Below are 20,058 nucleotides of genomic sequence, written 5' to 3'. Positions count from 1 at the left end.
CTATGCTACAACGCACGCACTCAAGTCCAACAATTATTCTTATTCTTATTAATCATTTAACGTGTCCAATTCAGGAGCTTCAGTGGGTGAAAAGAGTGGAGCTAAATCAGAGTGAGGAGAGGAGTCAGATAAAATGGATAACAGATTAAAAGAATCACTCCCAAGTCCCATTTTCTTGCTGCTGGGCAACCATTACATACTGTATCGTTAACAGGAAAGACAATGCCTTGAGAGCATAATACACCCTCCCCCCCCCCCGTGCAAACACCTCTTTTACCACAAGGCCCTCGAAATGACAACATACATAATCAACATTACTTTTAAATGGGAAATGTTAGAGGAATTGGAAAACATAGGTTACCTCGCAAACATTGAACTGGTGCCAGAGGCTGTAACTTAGAGAGAAGGACAGCTAATGATTGTATGAATGACCCAATAACAGTCATGGAGAAAAAGTCCCAGAATACATTCTGGCTGACAAGTGGTATCCTTTCTGTGCTGAACCCACTCGCTCTCTTTAAGTTTATGGCCAGAGCATCATGCCATCAAAAACAAATATATACACTGAACAAAAATATAAACGCAACATGTAAAGTGTTGGTCCCATGTTTCCTGAGCTGAAATAAAAGATCCCAAAAATGTTCCATATGCACAAAAAGCTATTACTCTAAAATGATGAGCACAAATTTGTTTACATCCCTGTTAGTGAGCATTTCTCATTTGCCAAGATAATCCATCCACCTGACAGGTGTGGCATATCAAGAAGCTGATTAAACAGCTTGATCATTGCATAGATGCACCTTGTGCTGGGGACAATAAAAGGCCACTACAATGTGCAGTTTTGTCACACAACACAATGCCACAGATGTCTCAAGTTTAGAAGGAGCACAAACTGGCGTGCTGACTGCAGGAAATCTACCAGATCTGTTGACAGAGAATTGATCATTAATTTCTCTACCATAAACCGCCTCCAACGTCATTTTAGAGAATTTGGCAGTACATCCAACCGGCCTTAGATCCGCAGACCATGTGTAACCATGCTAGTCCAGGACCTCCACATCTGGCTTCTTCACCTGCGGGATCGTCTGAGACCAGCCACCAAGACAGCTGATGAAACTGTGGGAATTTCTGCACAAACTGTCAGAAACCGTCTGAGGGAAGTTCATCTGGGTGCTCGTCGTCCTCACCAGGGTCTTGACCTGACTGCAGTTCAGCGCCATAACCGCCTTCAGTGGGCAAATGCTCAACCTCGATGGCCATTGGCATGCTGGAGAATTGTGATCTTCACGGATGAATCTTGGTTTTAACTGTACCGGGCAGATGGCAGACATCGTGTATGGCGCCATGTGGGCGAGCGGTTTGCTGATGTCAACGTTGTGAACAGAGTGCCCCATGGTGGCGATGGGGTTTTGGTAGAGGCTGGCATAAGCTACGGACAACAAACACAATCACATTTTATCGACGGCAATTTGAATGCACAGAGATACCATGATGAGATCCTGAGACCCATTGTCGTGCCATTCATCCGCCGCCATCACCTCATGTTTCAGCATGATAATGCACAGCCCCATGTCGCAAGGATCTGTACACATTTACTGGAAGCTGAAAATGTCCCAGTTCTTTCATGGCCTGCATAATCACCTGACATGTCACCCTTTGAGCATGTTTGGGATGTTCTGGATCGACGCGTACGACAGCGTGTTCCAGTTCCCACCAATATCCAGCAACTTCGCACAGCCATTGAAGAGGAGTGGGACAACATTCCACAGGCCACAATCAACAACCTGATCAACTCTATGCGAAGGAGATGTGTCGCGCTGCATGAGGCAAATGAGTCAATATCACTATGAGGTGCCTTTGGTGTCCTCATCAGACTCACTCAGTCATCATGAAAATGTAGCAGAATAATGAAAGTCTGAGGTCTTATTATAAGTGGCCAAACATTTGCACACATATCAGTAGAATGATAAGTCTCTAAAAAAGTGTTTCCTTCATTTTATTAAATTTTTTTCATTGGATGTACGTGATTTTGGCATGTCCCACACACTGCTCTGCTAACTACAGTGTGTGTAATAAGTGGTTAAATTATACTAAATCCAAAGAAAATTTACATGGTTTTACTGTCCACAATAAGTTATTTGATAAAACAAGTAATTTTGATCATGTATATTGTATTTTCATAATCATATTGAACATTTTGCATGTGTCCCTGAAATTGCTGTCCACCCTGTCATTATGGGGTAACTGCCCCTTTAAGAAACCCACTGATGTTTTCAGTGACATCACTACGAGCATTTTGTCTTTCTTCAATGAAGGCTGAAGCAGTGTCTAGTTGCAGAGTAAGTATTTACACTTATGTTTCATAATTTTCATCATATTATGTGTGTAGTTGGATGTTGTCAAGCTTAACATGTCCACTCTGTCATAGTGAAATATCAATTGATAGAAAAACCTATCAGAACTTTGAAATATATTTGTAAAACAGTACACAGTCAGCTTGCTAACTGTAGTATGTTGCTAAGTGAAGGTCCACCATGTGCTCATTAAATGCTAACATTAGCCAAAAATATCTACCCTGTCATTGTCCACCCTGTCAGCAAGCCTTCCATGACAGGGTGGACATGGTTCATGACAGGAAGGACATGTGCATAGTTTAGGCCACATACTGATAATGTTACACATATTACAACAGCTATTACACACATTTTATAACAGTACATGCTATACATAGTAAGAATGGACAATACGGACAATTTTTTTGGCGATATCGGTATCAGCAAACCTAGTTTGATAATGCAAGCCTAGTTTACCGGGACTGCCAATTAAAGTGTGTAAGGGAACATTTTGAATCGTCTTTTTCAAGGAATGAGATCAAAAGGAGCTGAGATAGCAAGGAGATATCGGGAACGTCGTGATGCTGACCCAGACAGAAGAAGAAAGTACCTTGAGAAAGAAAGGGTCAAATGGAAAAAAGACAGAGAGACTGGAAAGAAGAAGGGTGTCAATGAGCTCAGTGAGAGAGAGAAGAGGGCAAAAAGAAAGAAATGGAGAGAGGCAAAAAGTCAAGCCAGAGCCAGAAACAGGGCCAGTGCTTTGCTACAGTCAGAGACACCACCCAACTCCCCTGCTGAAACTCCTGAAAATCAGCATGAGCCAGGGCCCTCCAGGTTAGATCATTGGAAGTTTAGCTGATGAGACTTATTAGAAAGTTTAGATTTATTTGAAGGACAATTATCAACTGTTTATGTCCCCATAAAATGACATATTGATAACTAACTTGCTAAAAAAAATCCTTTGCTTGCTAAACTTGCTAAATGCAAGAGGTTGCTTACTGATACAATGAAGAACTTGCATAGGAGGTTTCTCTCTGAGCACATTGGCCAAATGTCATACACCTCCTTTTGCCGTCTCAGACCCTTTTGGGTGGTAACCCCTTCTTCCTCTGACCGTGACACATGTCTCTGCAAAAAACATGAGAACTTGCAATTCATTGCCAATGCCTTGCAGAGCCAAGGGTTACTGTCCTCAATAAATATTGAGGAAATGTCTGAAGCAACCATGTGTGACCCGAAAGCCAAGGTCTGTGCTTATGGTGAGTGCAGTGAATGCCTCCTAACTTGTCACCCGATGCTGAAAACCCCTGGGGAAGAGAACATTCGTTTATCTCAGTGGATGACAGAGAAGATCAAGAAGGATGAGAAGGTGTCAACAATAACAGTGAAAAGGGAGATAACAACAACAGAGCATGAGCTTAACACAGATTTCCAGGAGAGGCTTCTCCATTTTAGGAGCCATGTCTTCAACATTAAATGGCAGTTTGATGCCTACAGGGAGCTCAGGAGGAGTCTGAAGCACAATGAGTACCTCTTGCATATAGATTTTAGCGAAAATTACTCATGTAAGTACAGCGAAGAAAGACAATCTGTGGAGGCTCACACAAGCAGGCCAGTCTGCACACTGGGGTGCTCTACACCACTGGTGAACAAGCGCCACACACCTTCTGCTCCATATCACCCTCCAGAAGACACGACCCTGTGGCCATCTGGGCCCACCTTGATCCAGTTCTGAAGGTAGTGAGAGAACGACACCCTCAAGTCAGCACACTTCATTTTTTCAGCGATGGGCCTGCAACGCAGTATCGACAAAAGGGACATTTCTTCTACCTCTCAACGGAACCCTACAAGTATGGCTTCAAAGAAATAACGTGGAATTTCTTTGAGGCTAATCATGGGAAGGGGGCACCAGACGGTGTGGGTGGGGCCCTCAAGAGGTCAGCAGACCGGATTGTAGCCCATGGAGGAGACATTCCTGATGCCCAGAGCTTGTATAACAAGCTGAAAAGCCTGGACACATCTGTCGAGCTGTTCTTCATCCCAGAGAGGGATATTGAATCAAAGCCTGAGGTACCTGCAATAGCTGCCATAAAAGGCACTATGAGAATCCACCAAGCTATCAGTCTGACACCCGGCCAAATGAAATACAGAGACATTTCATGTCTGTGTAAAAGGGAGGAAGGTGTTTTGGACTGCCCCTGCTTTAACCTTCAAGAGGTCACTCTAGCTAATGTTCCTTTTTCATCTGACAAGTCCCCAGCATGTGGAAAGACACCAGATAATCCTAGGAGACCAGAAATGATTGAGGTAAAGCACATTGGAGAGTGGTGCGTCGTTAATTATGACAATGAAGCATACTCAGGTATCATCATGGATGCAGAAGGGCACAGTGTGAAAGTTAAGTGTATGCAACGCCATGGCATAAACAAGTTCAAATGGCCAAGTCTTCGGGACGACATCTGTTGGTACCATGACTGGCAGGTACTTTGCCTAATACCAGAACCACAGGCTCTGAACAAGCGCTCTGTACAGATTGAAGTGTCTGCATGGAAGTATGTGGAACAGCAACTGCAGAACTGAGCCATGTCTCTGCAGAAAGGGAGAGACTGTTTGGAGATGCGTCCAAGTGATCTTTCTGTAATATTCTGTTTTTTCAAATCAACTGTTCTCCACTTAAAAAACATTTTTCTTCTTGTTCTACAGTTGAATGTTTGACTTTCACTTTGCAGAATGATATACAGAGTTTAACGCTAGAAGGCCACATTAATGTCTCATTTTGGGCATCTTTATTCAGTGGCTGCATGCAGGTAGAGTGGATCAAAAACAGTCTGTTCAACTTGTAATTTCCCCCTACATGGGAAAAGGCATTTTTTACATCATTTTCTTGCATTGTTCCTTGCATTTATGAGGCCATTCAATGACATTTCACAACGTGTCCACCCTGTCATGCCCAGGGTCCACCCTGTCATGTCACTGTCCACCCTGTTATTTTCATGTTCTATGAAAATAAACAAATTATTTTCACAAGTTAGCAAAATCTTTTGTGTGATTCCTTTATAAACAAATGAGGGCCAAATAGTATTGTTTGAAAGTTTGACCAGATATCTTTTTTGTTAGATTTTATTTAGAAAAGAAAGTGCAACTCTCGCAGATTTTATAGAGAAACAAATAGTTTGCCATAATTTCATTATTATCCAAATACTTTTCCCATAAACTAAAATATATTGTTGAGAAAGTGACTAAATAGTTTTCTGAAAATGTACGTTTTATAATCACTATGTAATTACAATGTATTTATTCTGCTTTGAAATTGTCCATGACAGGGTGGACATATTTTGCTGTTTGCATGTAAATTGTCTGCTTGCAGTTAATTTATAAAAAGTGTGGGAGCTTGACCAATATGCATTTCTAACAGCATAACATATACTTAATACAATGAATATGAAGTTCAATGGAAAATCTCAGCTTTTTGGGGGGGAAATGGGGAAGTCTCAAAGGCACCTTATGGTGATATTGACCCAAATGGTGGTCACAATAGATACTGACTGATTTTTTGATCCACGCCCCTACCTTTTTTAAAAGGTCTCTGTGACAAACAGATGCATATCTGTATTCCCAGTCATGAGTAATCCATAGATTAGGGCCTAGTGAATTGATTTCAATTGACTGATTTCTTATATGAACTGTAACTCAGTGAAATCTTTGAAATTGTTGCATGTTGCGTTTATTTTTGCTCAGTCTATTTATGCGGTACCGAATTGAGTTCAATTAGTCAATTTGCCGGTTTAATTTTTTATTGCACATCCAATTACTCGAGACCTTTGTCAGTGAACTCTCTCTTTCAGGGTTGGGAGGCTGGTATAGCCTCACAAACAAGCCCTAAGTGTTTAGCAGCAAATCTAGTACAGCCAGATGCTGTGTCTGTGTCAAAATGAGACTAGAGAAACTGTAGAGAAAGGGTGGAGAGGCCAGATGGGCTATGCTGTCCCTGGCCTGATCACAGCACCACACAAATGGCCAGAAAACTCTTCAACACGAATTTGAGAGGGCAACATCAGTTGAATACGTCTTTAAGACAGCCACTTGCCTTTCATTAAAGAAATAAAAGCAGTACTTAAATTGATCAATTAGGTCTCCTGTGTAAATTCTGGTGCCCAATTTACATTTCCTCTGAGACATGAGCTAAACATTAGAAAGTTAACCAAACTAAAAAAATAACATTGTTGACACAAGAGATTTAGGACTGAAGCGTGCTGTCTAGACCATACATTTTTCTTCAGACGTCTGTTCCTCCTAAACTTCGGCCCATAATGTTTTTCTTATAGGATTTAAAACGGTCTCCAACCCTGTGTTTGATGGCTGCTTAAACCCCTCAGCTTTCAGTGCCCTATGCTTTGAAGGCAGGCCATCTATCCTCCGTGCATGGCAAGTGGCACCGGTGCAGTCAGGAAACAAAGAGCTGCCACTGCGGCCATTTTGAATCATTAGCTGGTGCTGTAGAGAGGCCTGCAGAAGTGACACAGCCAATCAATAACAGGTAGAGCCAGGGGAGGGTGGGGATAGAGGAGGGAGTGAGAGAGGTGTAGCCAGAATCCCAGGGTGCATTGAAGATAGCCAGATAATGGACAGTGTGTGTGTTGTTTATGTGCACGCAACTATGTGTGTGTGTGTGTGTGTGTGTGTGCATGCACGCCTGTGTGTGTGTGTGTGTGTGTGTGTGTGTGTGTGTGTGTATCTGTCATGTGTGTTGTTGTGTGCGCACGCAGTATGCCCATACAGGGGTGGCGGGAGAGCCATGATTCAGTGGTGTTGTTATTTTAACAGCAGGTCCAGGATGGGCTGTTTATTTTTGTCCGTCACCCTGTGAGTGACGGTCCAATCAGGCCTGGGACAGCCTGTCAGGCTTGTCAGGCTGAGAGATGAGAGGAGATGGGAATCAGGACACGGAGCGGGACTGCCGTATGATCGACGGACCCAGGAGCCACAGAGAGGAGAGGAGAGGAGAAGAGGGAGGTAAAAGAGGGAGGTTGGGAGAGGAAGGAGGGGTAAGGGAGATGGGGATGGAGAGGAAGAGAGGGAGGGAGAGGAATGAAAGAGGGAGAGGGAGGGGAGCAGGAGCGAACACTGCTCCCACCAAGGTTCAGACCTTCAGCCAGGTGGAATAAAGTGTGGGTTTTTTTCTAAACATTTGCAACAGTGGCAAAGAGCAATCTGGGAGAAGGCGTGAGACCGTGAACCGGGGATAATGGAGTGTGATATTTAAAGGAAGGAAAGACACACCCTCCATCATGCAGACAAACTTGGAAGAGATAATGCACATTACAGCGCTCCCTAAATAAATACCCATGACAGACTTACCGATTGGATAAAGTTCCTGGGAATTTCACAGCTTGAATTGCTCTACTTACAAAATAAACTCAGATCCACAGTTAATGTGACTATTTGAAGATGTGTGCCGAGTCTGTCCAGAGCAACCTTTATCAGCCTATGGTGTTTGTATAACTTAATTAAAAAGGCCCTGACCGGTATTGGTGAGTTGATATCGTAAGATAGGTTACTCTTACCGATCCAACGCATGAGTGAGGTGAGGATCTGGAGGTATTTGGTCTTCTGTGCATCGAAGAAGACGAAAGGGCCCAACATCACAGTGAAGATGCTCTGTAGAGAGGGAGAGAGGGGGATCATCTTAAAACACATTGTAATCCCTATATACAACATTTCCACAAACAAGTGTGTGTATGGGTTTTGTGTTTATACTTCCACATTTATGCTTTTCTAAGTCCACAGCATGGAAAATTAATGGCAAATGGTACAATTAGATTTTTCCAAGATGAAAATAGAGATAAAACTGTCTGATGAGAACAGGCAAGTAAATGAGGCTGTTTATTCCCTTTCCACCCAATATACACCAAGATGCCAAACCCCAAAATAAAAAATTCAAGTTGAAATTCTTTGAAGCCATCATAGTACTGATTGCCTAATAACAAAGATGGGTCTAATCGAGAGTTGCAATCATCAGTGGAATCAGACCCCTCTTTATTCCCCTCTGTCTCGCTCCCCTTCTCCCTGACAATCGCATGTCTGATAGCGGAGGTTGAGTGACGTGTGATCTCAAGGCCAGTCACTTCAGTGGCATGTCATCTGAAGAGGAGCCCGCAGGGTAGAACACACACAGTCAGACACAATCATCTCTAACAGGGCCTGGGGGTGAGAGCTCAATCAGGAGACCAAAGTGGGGACAGAAAGACAGATGGAGGAGAAATGTTCCACTCAGAAAACTGATCTGCTCCAGTCTCACTCTCCAGGACCTCTGACCCCTCCCATGACCCTCCCCCTACCTGCACCCACCCACTCTCTCCCCTTCCCTCTGTGCTGTATTTACAGGGTGGACCCATGGGTTGTGAGGGCAGGACACAGAGGTCAGTGTTGGTGACATAAGTGTGAGACAGGACAGAGAATGTAGACAGACTCTACCTGCACATGGAGGCCATCCACTGGGGACAGGGAAGGGTACAGTGCTGGCTGAATGCTAATGCCCAGGACGCAACAGAGTGAGACCAGCCGACAGGGAAGGGCAGGACCAGACTCATTTAAGACCTTATTATTTCCAGAATTATGGAGGAGAATTGTGAATCCCACGTGTCAAGAGATGAAAGTGCTGAATAGTGCTTAATACCGGCTACGGGTGACTGCTACAAATCAGTGCAGAATTCCCGAAAATGTACTACATCTTGGAGCGACGGACATAAATTTGCAATACTCATTAAGGTGTAATGGAGGAGGCATTATGGAAAGTGTGGAGTGTCCTAAAGAAAGTTAAGTCGTTAACGGTTGAGTGACAGCGAGACATATTTCAGCGCTGAATGGTCGGCGGTGTCTGGGTCCGTCTCTGTACCTGTGGTCTGAGGCAGTCTAACGTGCCATACTTCATCCTCCAGCCAGACAACATCCATCACAGGCCTGATGATACCTCCCATCCATCTGCCACCAAGTGATGGACTGCTACCACTCTCGGCCTGAGAAGACATGGTAGCTGCCATCTCAGAGGTGGCGGATATGTGCCTGTCAGGAATAGAGCCCTCAAGGGTTTACATTGGAGAGAGTCAGTCTACTGGACCGGACGAATACCCATATAAACAGAGATTCTCCATGAATGTGACCTTTTACAACGTGACCTCTTCATTGCCATAGCTGGAGGCAACATATGGTCTCTATAGAAGAGGAGATAGTTCTGTGGATGAGACTCTGGTGTTAAGGCAGTAGTGTGCATGTGGCTGGAGGGGGAGAGCTGAGTGGGTCTGCTATGAAATAAATACATTTTTAAAGCAAACAAAAAGCAAGAAAACATTGAGATGATGCAAACAACTGTCTGTATCTCATGAAAGAGAAAATAAACAAAGTTATCGTTTTAAAGCTGATCTTTTTGAGAGAGAGAGAGGGGAGGCATAGTGTTTGTGGAGTGACTGATGAATTTCACCCTTCTTGTGCAGTCAGCGGCACCAAGCACCACACGTGAATCAAGACCCCTCCTCTAACCAATTACAACCTCCCACCACCACAGCCAAACAATAAGGCCTCAGGACTGCACTCAACCACAGCACAACAGCCAGAGGGAGCAACACAAAAACACAAAACAATTCAAATGGATAAAGAATACACACAGCAAAAACAGCTCTGTGCTGTGTCTTGATAAGGCTTTGTCGGTGAAGGCAATTAGTGACTTACAGAAAGTTGGAGAGAGCCGTTAAATCTCTGACAGAGAGAGCAGAGATGGAAGAAACCATTTTGTCAACAAGGTTTTTTTATGATCATGACAAATGGGATGGGGAATGGGCTGACATCACACTGGCAAGCGATGCCAATGCCAGGACCGGAAGGAAAGGCTGGCAGAGGGGCCAGGGCTGGAGGCAAGAGAGGTCTGGCTGGTGTACAGTATGGGGAGGAGAGGAACAGAGAGAGTGTGGGCGAGGGGAGAGGGCATCAGGTGCCATGTGCTGTAGGGTGACTCAGACCCAGAGTTGGCAGGTCCTTAGGAGCAGGAGGGCACAGGCAGGGGCGCAGAGAGAGAGCGAGACAGAGGAACAGACTGAGCGACAAGAGGCACTGCTGCAGGAGATAACACTTTCCTAGTCACTCTCCTCAGAACCTAGAACTACACACTCTGCACCATCTTACTACAGGAGGGAGAAGGAGCCTGGAGACAGGGACAAGTAGGTGAAAAGGCCAAAAGAAAGCTCATTAAATTATACGCTGCAAATTCAGAGCCGTAGACTGACGTTTTTAGAGCTATAGGAAATGGAGAGGGCCATCTGGAGGTAGTCTGCATGTGGTCGGTGAGTCATGTCGCCATAGCTGACTGCACTGGCAGGCAAACACACACAAATCTCCTCTCCTGTCTATAGAGTCTATAGACCAGGCTTTAGATTGACAGATGATACTTGAAACCAACTAGGGCTTATACTGACTGCCAGCATATAACACCATTTTGTGATGGTTGGTAGTATAGCTAGCGTATACAACTTTGAAAATTGTTGTGACAGGACATATTAACATGGCCCGGGGATAATATCAGTCCTCACTAATCAAAGGCTGATTCATTCATTGCTTCTGACCGACTTGAGGACAACATCACTAATAAAGCAGTTGGGATTGTGGTTCAATTCAAGTCCATTTTGGGCCAGCTATTATCATCCTCAGAACCAATGACACTGAAAACATGTCCTTTCAAATCCCTAGCCCTGAGTACAGTCTGTGTTCAGTGATCTTTCATTTGAAAGGCGGTTCTGCTATTAATAAGGGCCGGAGCAGATGGATTCAGTGCCCACGGGCCAGCCAAGCACTCAGGTGGACTTATTTAGGACTGTCAAGAAGACACAGGAAGCTAAGCACTCCCTGCCAAGTATATGAGGGGGGGAAAACAAAGGCAATATAGCTAGAGCTCCATGTCTTAGGAAGATTGACTGGCACTTGGTTTCGATGCATTTAATTCTACGTTCAAGATGCTCTACTGATTCTTTTCCATCTCACTCTTCATTGATATTTTTGTCTATGCATGTTCTTTCCTGACCCAGAATGTGATTACCTTTCAAGCGTATGCAATAAATGTATCAATAATGAGAACAAACCCTGACGTGGAGAAAACATTATTTTCCTTCCCTCTCTTCGCTGTGTGCTGATGATTTTGTTCCGGCAGTGACACCCTCAATCATGACTAGGAGTGTTTCACTTTTGACGACAATGACATTCTTAAGCGTCAGCCATTTCTTGCCTCAATATCAGATAACGGTGAGCAATACCAAACCTGCCACAATCACACACTTCAGTGAAACGCAATAAACAATAAGTCAGAGATGAAAACTGCAAAGGTGACCAGGCTGACGACGGATTCAAACACGGATGTATTCTATTACCCCAGCTGAAAGGGTACTCTCTCTCCACAGACCATTAGAGCACTTCTGGAGGGAAGAGACAACCAACAGACCCCTAGGGACAAGATCTTATCTGATAACAATGACATGAGAACATGTAGTAGTTCTGTTTTTGCCATAATAATTAGTTATCATATAGGTTTTATTGCCAGGTGAACATACAGTAAATTGTGTTTTAAACACAACTCTGGCACTATACACAGACCCTTAATTTAGATGGTGACCAATGTTCCTGCACGCAGCTCCCCAGGACTGTCGCCCAGAATTGCCAGCCTGCGCAGAGACGCATAAAGTTGAACATCACTCAACTTTACTAGTTTGTTTACCCCAAACGTGTACATTTCTAGCCATCTTTGAAAAGTGAGTCAGGTAAAGAGCTTTTTATGTCTTAAAGGGGCAGTGTTGTATTTTAAGACATGATTGAATAATCTAAGAAGCCAATAGTGAAAGTAGCATACAGTTTTGTCTGTTTCTTTGTTATAATAAATGGTGTGGGGACAATAATACATGTTCTTTTGTAATGTGGTTTCTTGCATCAAACACAATACAACAACATTTTCAGTCACCTCCTTGTCTGAGGGACAAGTGGCTAAACAGGTTCATGTCAGGCCCTGCATGTTTTTAAAAGTCTCATGGAATGTAGGTTTACAATGAACACCACACATTGGCTGCTACTGTAGGCTGTATCAGAACAGCTTTCAATAGCTATTTCCATGTTAAAATGTTATAGGATGCATTTTCTCCACTCTGGTAGTGTCACACCCTGGCTCGGGGACTCATTATGTTGAGCCAGGGTGTGTTCATTCTATGTTTTCTGTTTCTTTGTTGGGTGTTCTAGGTTGTCTGTTTTCTATGTTTGCCGGTGTGACTCCCAATCAGAGGCAACGAGTGTCAGCTGTCGGCTGGTTGTCTCTGATTGGGAGCCATATTTAACTGCCTGTGTTTCACTTTGTGTTTGTGGGTTTTTGTTCCGTGTCGGTATTTTGTCACCGTGGACTTCACGAGTCGTGTTTTGTTTATAACTTTAACTAATTAAAGTCATGTTTGTTTCACACGCTGCGCCTTGGTCTACTCACTCCTTACCTCGATCGTGACAGAAAAACCCACCATACAAGGACCAAGCAGCGTGTCCAGGAGCAGGCAGACTGGACATGGGAGGATCGCCGGCCATGGAGTGAGACTGACGAGAGGCAACCCCAAAAAAATTTTAGGGGGGGGCACACGGCATGGAAGACGGGGCTGACGGAGGCAAAAGAGGGGCGGATTCTGGAAGCCACCAGGTTACGGATACACCGCCCTGTACGTCCTGTGCGGATGCCTCACACAGAGTGTGTGAGGGTAGGCATTCAGCCAGGACGGGTTGTGGCCGCTCTTCACTCCAGGGCTCCTATCCGTCTCCACAGCCCGGTTCGGCCTGTCCCTGCTCCACGCACCAAGCCTACGGGGTGCGTCGCCAGCCCAGCCCGGCCTGTTCCTGCTCCACGCACAAAGCCTACGGTGTGCGTCGCCAGCCCAGCCCGGCCTGTTCCTGCTCCACGCACCAAGCCTACGGGGTGCGTCGCCAGCCCAGCCCGGCCTGTCCCTGCTCCACGCACAAAGCCTACGGTGTGCGTCGCCAGCCCAGCCCGGCCTGTCCCTGCTCCACGCACCAAGCCTACGGGGTGCGTCGCCAGCCCAGCCCGGCCTGTTCCTGCTCCACGCACCAAACCTACGGTGCGCGTCGCCAGCCCGGCCCGGCCTGTTCCTGCCACTCGCACCAAACCTACGGTGCGCGTCGCCAGCCCGGCCCGGCCTGTTCCTGCCACTCGCACCAAACCTACGGTGCGCGTCGCCAGCCCGGCCCGGCCTGTTCCTGCCACTCGCACCAAACCTACGGTGCGCGTCGCCAGCCCGGCCCGGCCTGTTCCTGCCACTCGCACCAAACCTACGGTGCGCGTCGTCAGCCTGGTCCAGCCCGTTCCTGCTACTCGCACCAAGCCAGGGGTGCGAGTCGCCAGCCCGGCTCGGCCTGTTCCTGCCACTCGCACCAAACCTACGGTGCGCGTCGCCAGCCCGGCCCGGCCTGTTCCTGCCACTCGCACCAAGCCAGGGGTGCGAGTCGCCAGCCTGGTCCAGCCTGTTCCTGCCACTCGCACCAAGCCAGGGGTGCGAGTCGTCAGCCTGGTCCAGCCCGTTCCTGCTACTCGCACCAAGCAAGGGAAGAGAGTCGTCAGTCCGGCACAACCCGTGCCTGAGTCATCGGTGCCAATTCAGGTACCGCTCAACTGCTCCACTAAGGAGCTGAAGCCTACCGCTCCTGCTACGTCCAGTCCAGCTCCAGCCAGCAGGGCCAGACCGGACCAGGGGCGCTATGGGGGGTTTGTTGGAGGGTGGTGGGCAAGACCGGAGCCGGAGCCGCCGCCGAGGAGGAATGCCCACCCAGCCCTCCCCTGTTTTTGCTCGTATTTAGGCGCGGTCGCAGTCCGCGCCTTTAGGGGGGGGTACTGTCACACCCTGGCTCGGGGACTCATTATGTTGAGCCAGGGTGTGTTCATTCTATGTTTTCTGTTTCTTTGTTGGGTGTTCTAGGTTGTCTGTTTTCTATGTTTGCCGGTGTGACTCCCAATCAGAGGCAACGAGTGTCAGCTGTCGGCTGGTTGTCTCTGATTGGGAGCCATATTTAACTGCCTGTGTTTCACTTTGTGTTTGTGGGTTTTTGTTCCATGTCGGTATTTTGTCACCGTGGACTTCACGAGTCGTGTTTTGTTTATAACTTTAACTAATTAAAGTCATGTTTGTTTCACACGCTGCGCCTTGGTCTACTCACTCATACGACGATCGTGACAGGTAGGCCTACATTATGATCAAATAGCCACAGTAGTCTACTTGGCCACTGTTAACTTAAAAGCGGGTACAGCCAGTGTTCACAGTATAATTTCCACAACGTTCAAGTTTGTGCTCAGCAGACCTGAAGTTTGCTCAGTGCCTAATTTTTTTTTAGGGAACATTGATGGTGACCCAGAAAATGAGAACACTCAAAGGACACCATCCGTTTCTCATCATGTCCCAATGTCAGGACCAGAGGGCCTGGAGATCTCCTGCCACCTCCTCGCCCACATTCTCCATCTCTCTTTTCCATTTCTCTCTCTCTTCACACGGTAAGTACCTCCACCAGGCCATATTGCTACAGTAATGAGCTCCCCAGTTGAGCAGGCCACCTCCTGTGCATGGCGGGGAGCTGAGCTCATTCACTGGGGGGCTGGGAATGACTCACCCACCTCAGTCAGTTCAATCACCATGGGACTAGAGTCACCAGAGTGCTGGAGAAGAAGACTTTCTGGGTTTGGTGCTTTTGTTGAAAGTGCAACAGTATGGCTCCTAGCGCCCTCTCAGTTTGGTTATAGAGCTGAGAGATGGTGTGTGATCATGAAATGTACTGTTGTGGGAACTACAAATTAATTGATATCAATCAATCAAACTTAAAAACCCAATCATTGGGTTGTTTAATCTGCCAGTGTCCATCATCTCTCCTAAAATCATGGTGGAAAAAGTGGCTGACAATCAATGTCAACAAGTAATCACTATTTTATGTGAGAGATTTATGTGCGAGGGAGTCATGTGTATGCAACAGCCTTTGATTAGCTTTAGCTTGCGTCATCATTCCATCTTTGAGTCAATCCGTTGGTCTGGTTAATCACTGCATATGTGAGCATTTCTCCAAGGTCACGTTTTACGTGGGCACTTCAGCCATTACAGTTGGCCCACATAACACATCTCTGATCCATGCTTCCATTTGAGTAATTAATCCCCATATTGGTTACACCATTCTGGAGGGGTCAGACAGATACTACCACAACACAGCTGTCTTGGTGCTCTAGGATAAGTCAGTTACTGGGACTGGATTCAAAAATCAGAGTACTGCATCACATGACTGCTACTGCCACAAAGCTGCTCGGCATCTTGCTCTTACATTGCTTACCGTTCTGGCCATTTTGTTATTGCTGGTGTTTGAGTGGAGGCGGAGATGGTTAATGGATGAAAACCCGGAAGCCAGAGACCACTCAGGGTGAATTCTCTACGGTCGTGGTCATGAGAATGCCATGTGGTCATGCAGCCTGGAACACTGTAATCCACCCACCATCAAACAGCAGAACAAGGATTACTATTCTCAATCCCCACAGTCCCAAGATCCCCAGCCATTTGTTTGAGATGTTAATCTTCATTCCGGACAGATTTCACGTGGAAAAACCTACATGGGTGGGCGGGAGATAGGCTTCCATTCCGGCTCATTTCTGACTAATGAGGATAAACGATAAAATGCATGAAATAACAATTCAACCGAGGTCACTGGTTTCCTTTCAACTTCCTTCGAAAGAAAAGGGAAAACAAGAGAGGTTGGATGGATGCAGTTCTACTTATTTATACAGGTACAGTGGAGCGAGGTACAATCTTTTAGTATGTGTTTGTTGTCTTTAATTTATGGAAGGCTGCTTGACAGGATATCGTCATCTTGCATGGAAAAATCAGTATGTGCACAAGCGAATGGATAGGCTAACTAGATGGACGACTGCTACAGACTAAACACATATTTGACTAAAACACCAGGTCCGTTGATTTGCCTTTAACCAAATGTAACCCTACTCAACGCATATTTATTGCTAATATTCAGACTCCTTTTCTTCTAAGAACCATCACCCTCTATACTCTAAAACAAAGGCTTGTTCTGGTGGTGTTTCCTGTGGTTCAGAGAGGGAAAGGGTTTGTCTGTTCTGAGTGACTGTACGACTGGAACCATTATTCAGAGGCCAGTGAGAGCAGGTCTGTGGTTGCAGCCCTGCAGTGACTGATGGGTGCGACAGCGTCTCTCCCAGCTGGCCACTGGTACTCAGTGGAGGGACATTCTACAGCAACAGGAGGAGTGTGAAGGTATGGTGGCGAACACAGAAACTCTAATCCATTACCGACAGCACGGACCCACTGGTCTCAGTGATCTAAGCGGGCTCTGCCAAGGCTGTCCATCGCTGGGCTGTCGCTTTGCCTCACACTCATAAGTGACACTGATGATGAGCCTCAATAGGATGTATTGTGAATGTGAAAAAATTAAAACATAATTTGTTCCCAACTTCAAACTGAGATAAAGCCAAAAGTGCATCTATCAATCGTCTGCGGTACGGATGAGACAAAATCTGCAGTTCCTCACATTAATGCTCAGTCAATGACATTAGCTGAGAAGAATGGCGAACAGAGGAAGTCGATACAGCCAGACACGGGCACAAAACATGGCTCAAAAGTGGACAATGGTTTGGCTGGTACAATGCAAAACAGATGAAAATACCAGTATTTCCTGGTGGTAGGTTAGAGAATGTGTTAATATCAAGAGGAAGAACATGTATAACAAGAAATATGTATGATAAACGACTCAAGGGTTTTGGTGGGTAACCTATACATTGTATATACAGTGGGGAGAACAAGTATTTGATACACTGCCGATTTTGCAGGTTTTCCTACTTACAAAGCATGTAGAGGTCTGTAATTTTTATCATAGGTACACTTCAACTGTGAGAGACGGAATCTAAAACAAAAATCCAGAAAATCACATTGTATGATTTTTAAGTAATTAATTTGCATTTTATTGCATGACATAAGTATTTGATACATCAGAAAAGCATAACTTAATATTTGGTACAGAAACCTTTGTTTGCAATTACAGAGATCATACGTTTCCTGTAGGTCTTGACCAGGTTTGCACACACTGCAGCAGGGATTTTGGCCCACTCCTCCATACAGACCTTCTCCAGATCCTTCAGGTTTCGGGGCTGTCGCTGGGCAATACGGACTTTCAGCTCCCTCCAAAGATGTTCTATTGGGTTCAGGTCTGGAGACTGGCTAGGCCACTCCAGGACCTTGAGATGCTTCTTACGGAGCCACTCCTTAGTTGCCCTGGCTGTGTGTTTCGGGTCGTTGTCATGCTGGAAGACCCAGCCACGACCCACCTTCAATGCTCTTACTGAGGGAAGGAGGTTGTTGGCCAAGATCTCGCGATACATGGCCCCATCCATCCTCCCCTCAATACGGTGCAGTCGTCCTGTCCCCTTTGCAGAAAAGCATCCCCAAAGAATGATGTTTCCACCTCCATGCTTCATGGTTGGGATGGTGTTCTTGGGGTTGTACTCATCCTTCTTCTTCCTCCAAACACAGCGAGTGGAGTTTAGACCAAAAAGCTCTATTTCTGTCTCATCAGACCACATGACCTTCTCCCATTCCTCCTCTGGATCATCCAGATGGTCATTGGCAAACTTCAGACGGGCCTGGACATGCGCTGGCTTGAGCAGGGGGACCTTGCGTGCGCTGCAGGATTTTAATCCATGATGGCGTAGTGTGTTACTAATGGTTTTCTTTGAGACTGTGGTCCCAGCTCTCTTCAGGTCATTGACCAGGTCCTGCCGTGTAGTTCTGGGCTGATCCCTCACCTTCCTCATGATCATTGATGCCCCACGAGGTGAGATCTTGCATGGAGCCCCAGACCGAGGGCGATTGACCGTCATCTTGAACTTCTTCCATTTTCTAATAATTGCGCCAACAGTTGTTGCCTTCTCACCAAGCTGCTTGCCTATTGTCCTGTAGCCCATCCAAGCCTTGTGCAGGTCTACAATTTTATCCCTGATGTCCTTACACAGCTCTCTGGTCTTGGCCATTGTGGAGAGTTTGGAGTCTGTTTGATTGAGTGTGTGGACAGGTGTCTTTTATACAGGTAACGAGTTCAAACAGGTGCAGTTAATACAGGTAATGAGTGGAGAACAGGAGGGCTTCTTAAAGAAAAACTAACAGGTCTGTGAGAGCCAGAATTCTTACTGGTTGGTAGGTGATCAAATACTTATGTCATGCAATAAAATGCAAATTAATTACTTAAAAATCATACAATGTGATTTTCTGGATTTTTGTTTTAGATTCCGTCTCTCACAGTTGAAGTGTACCTATGATAAAAATGACAGACCTCTACATGCTTTGTAAGTAGGAAAACCTGCAAAATCGGCAGTGTATCAAATACTTGTTCTCCCCACTGTATAAAATAGGCCATAAAAGCCCATGAGAGATGTATAAACCCATACTGATGGTGATAAGTCAATTGATTAATTGAACATGGTGAGAGCAAGTGGAACAAGGAGAGAAATGAGATGAGAAGGCAGAAGAGTGAGATTAAAAGGAGGGGCAATTTATATGAGAAGGAAAGAGGAGGGCCTATGGGGCAGCAGCAACATGTCCTCTCAACCGTTCTGGCACTTTGTGTCTGTCAGGATGAGAGAGTCTACCTCCGGCATCATTAATCACCAAAATGCATTACTATCAAGCAGCCATAATTTAAAAAACTATATTCATTAACAAATAAATTGATGCTTAAATAGAAAAGATTGCCTTGCCGGATTTCCTAAACAACCAACACCCAGCCCTGGCTCTAATGAAAATATGAAAGCAATTAAGAAACAAGGCTATATTTTGCCTCAGTCAATTTATTGAGACAAATTGAATTAACTGATTTAGGGATACAAACATTAGGCCTCTCTATTATAATATGTGTGCAGAGGAACACTACAGACTGTCACAAATGTGTATCAAGCTCTTGTATGATCACATATTCAACAAGGGTAGTAGGGTACTAACAGAGTAGAAGGATTAGGATATTTCTACTGCATGGACCAGGGGGGCTTATTTCAGTGTTAAGAGGCATACATCATAAACACCATTCGGTATTTGCAGCGAGGAGGAATGTTTGAATTAAAATGTATCAAGTAAAAAAAAAAAATCACATAATGAACATTCTTTTTTCTTCTGATTAGAAAATGACAGTTCATACCTGCATTCTTGACGAACATAAATACAATTTTTTTTTACTGTAGATATTCAGTTACAACAATTTGATTGAGGTGAGCCTAAAGTTTTCAATCAGAAGCACGTTTCCTATTGGTGTCACCGTAGACGTGCACACACACAATCTTCAAAACTGAAACTAAGGGCTCAGACACGTCAATAGCTTTTGCTGGCCGAGAGTGCTTAGCACCTCTGACCACAATTAGTCGACTGTTCGGTCGTTAGGCTGTTGGTCGACCGAGATTGTTTTAGTAGAGCAGTAACAAATATATATATTTATTTATTTATTTATTTATTTATTTATTTATTTATATGCGCCCATCTCGGTGAACTAATCCATTGCCGAGGCCAAGACTAAAAGCCAACGTATGCTTAATTTGAAAATGTAGGAGGCTCCATATGGAGTGTGTGACACAATTGCAGAGCCTCCAGAGGCATGCAGAGGCCAAATC

The 20,058-nt window shown here is 45.3% G+C and overlaps 1 protein-coding gene across 2 annotated transcripts in view; it reads right to left on the bottom strand.

Annotated features, from left to right (window-relative positions):
- Positions 1 to 20,058, bottom strand: part of LOC311104418 (transmembrane protein 104-like) — a 77,289-nt gene that overhangs the window by 15,041 nt on the left and 42,190 nt on the right. For both annotated transcript variants that reach the window (XM_084146248.1, XM_084146249.1), the window contains one exon: positions 7,898 to 7,991. In XM_084146248.1, the coding sequence (XP_084002374.1) occupies positions 7,898 to 7,991 (94 nt within the window). The remainder of the gene's footprint in view (positions 1 to 7,897; positions 7,992 to 20,058) is intronic.

Source organism: Coregonus lavaretus (genome assembly GCF_964263955.1).
Source record: "Coregonus lavaretus genome assembly, chromosome: 28".
Taxonomy (NCBI): domain Eukaryota; kingdom Metazoa; phylum Chordata; class Actinopteri; order Salmoniformes; family Salmonidae; genus Coregonus; species Coregonus lavaretus.
The sequence above is the reverse complement of the archived record's forward strand: the minus strand, read 5'-3'. Positions and strand labels throughout refer to the sequence as shown.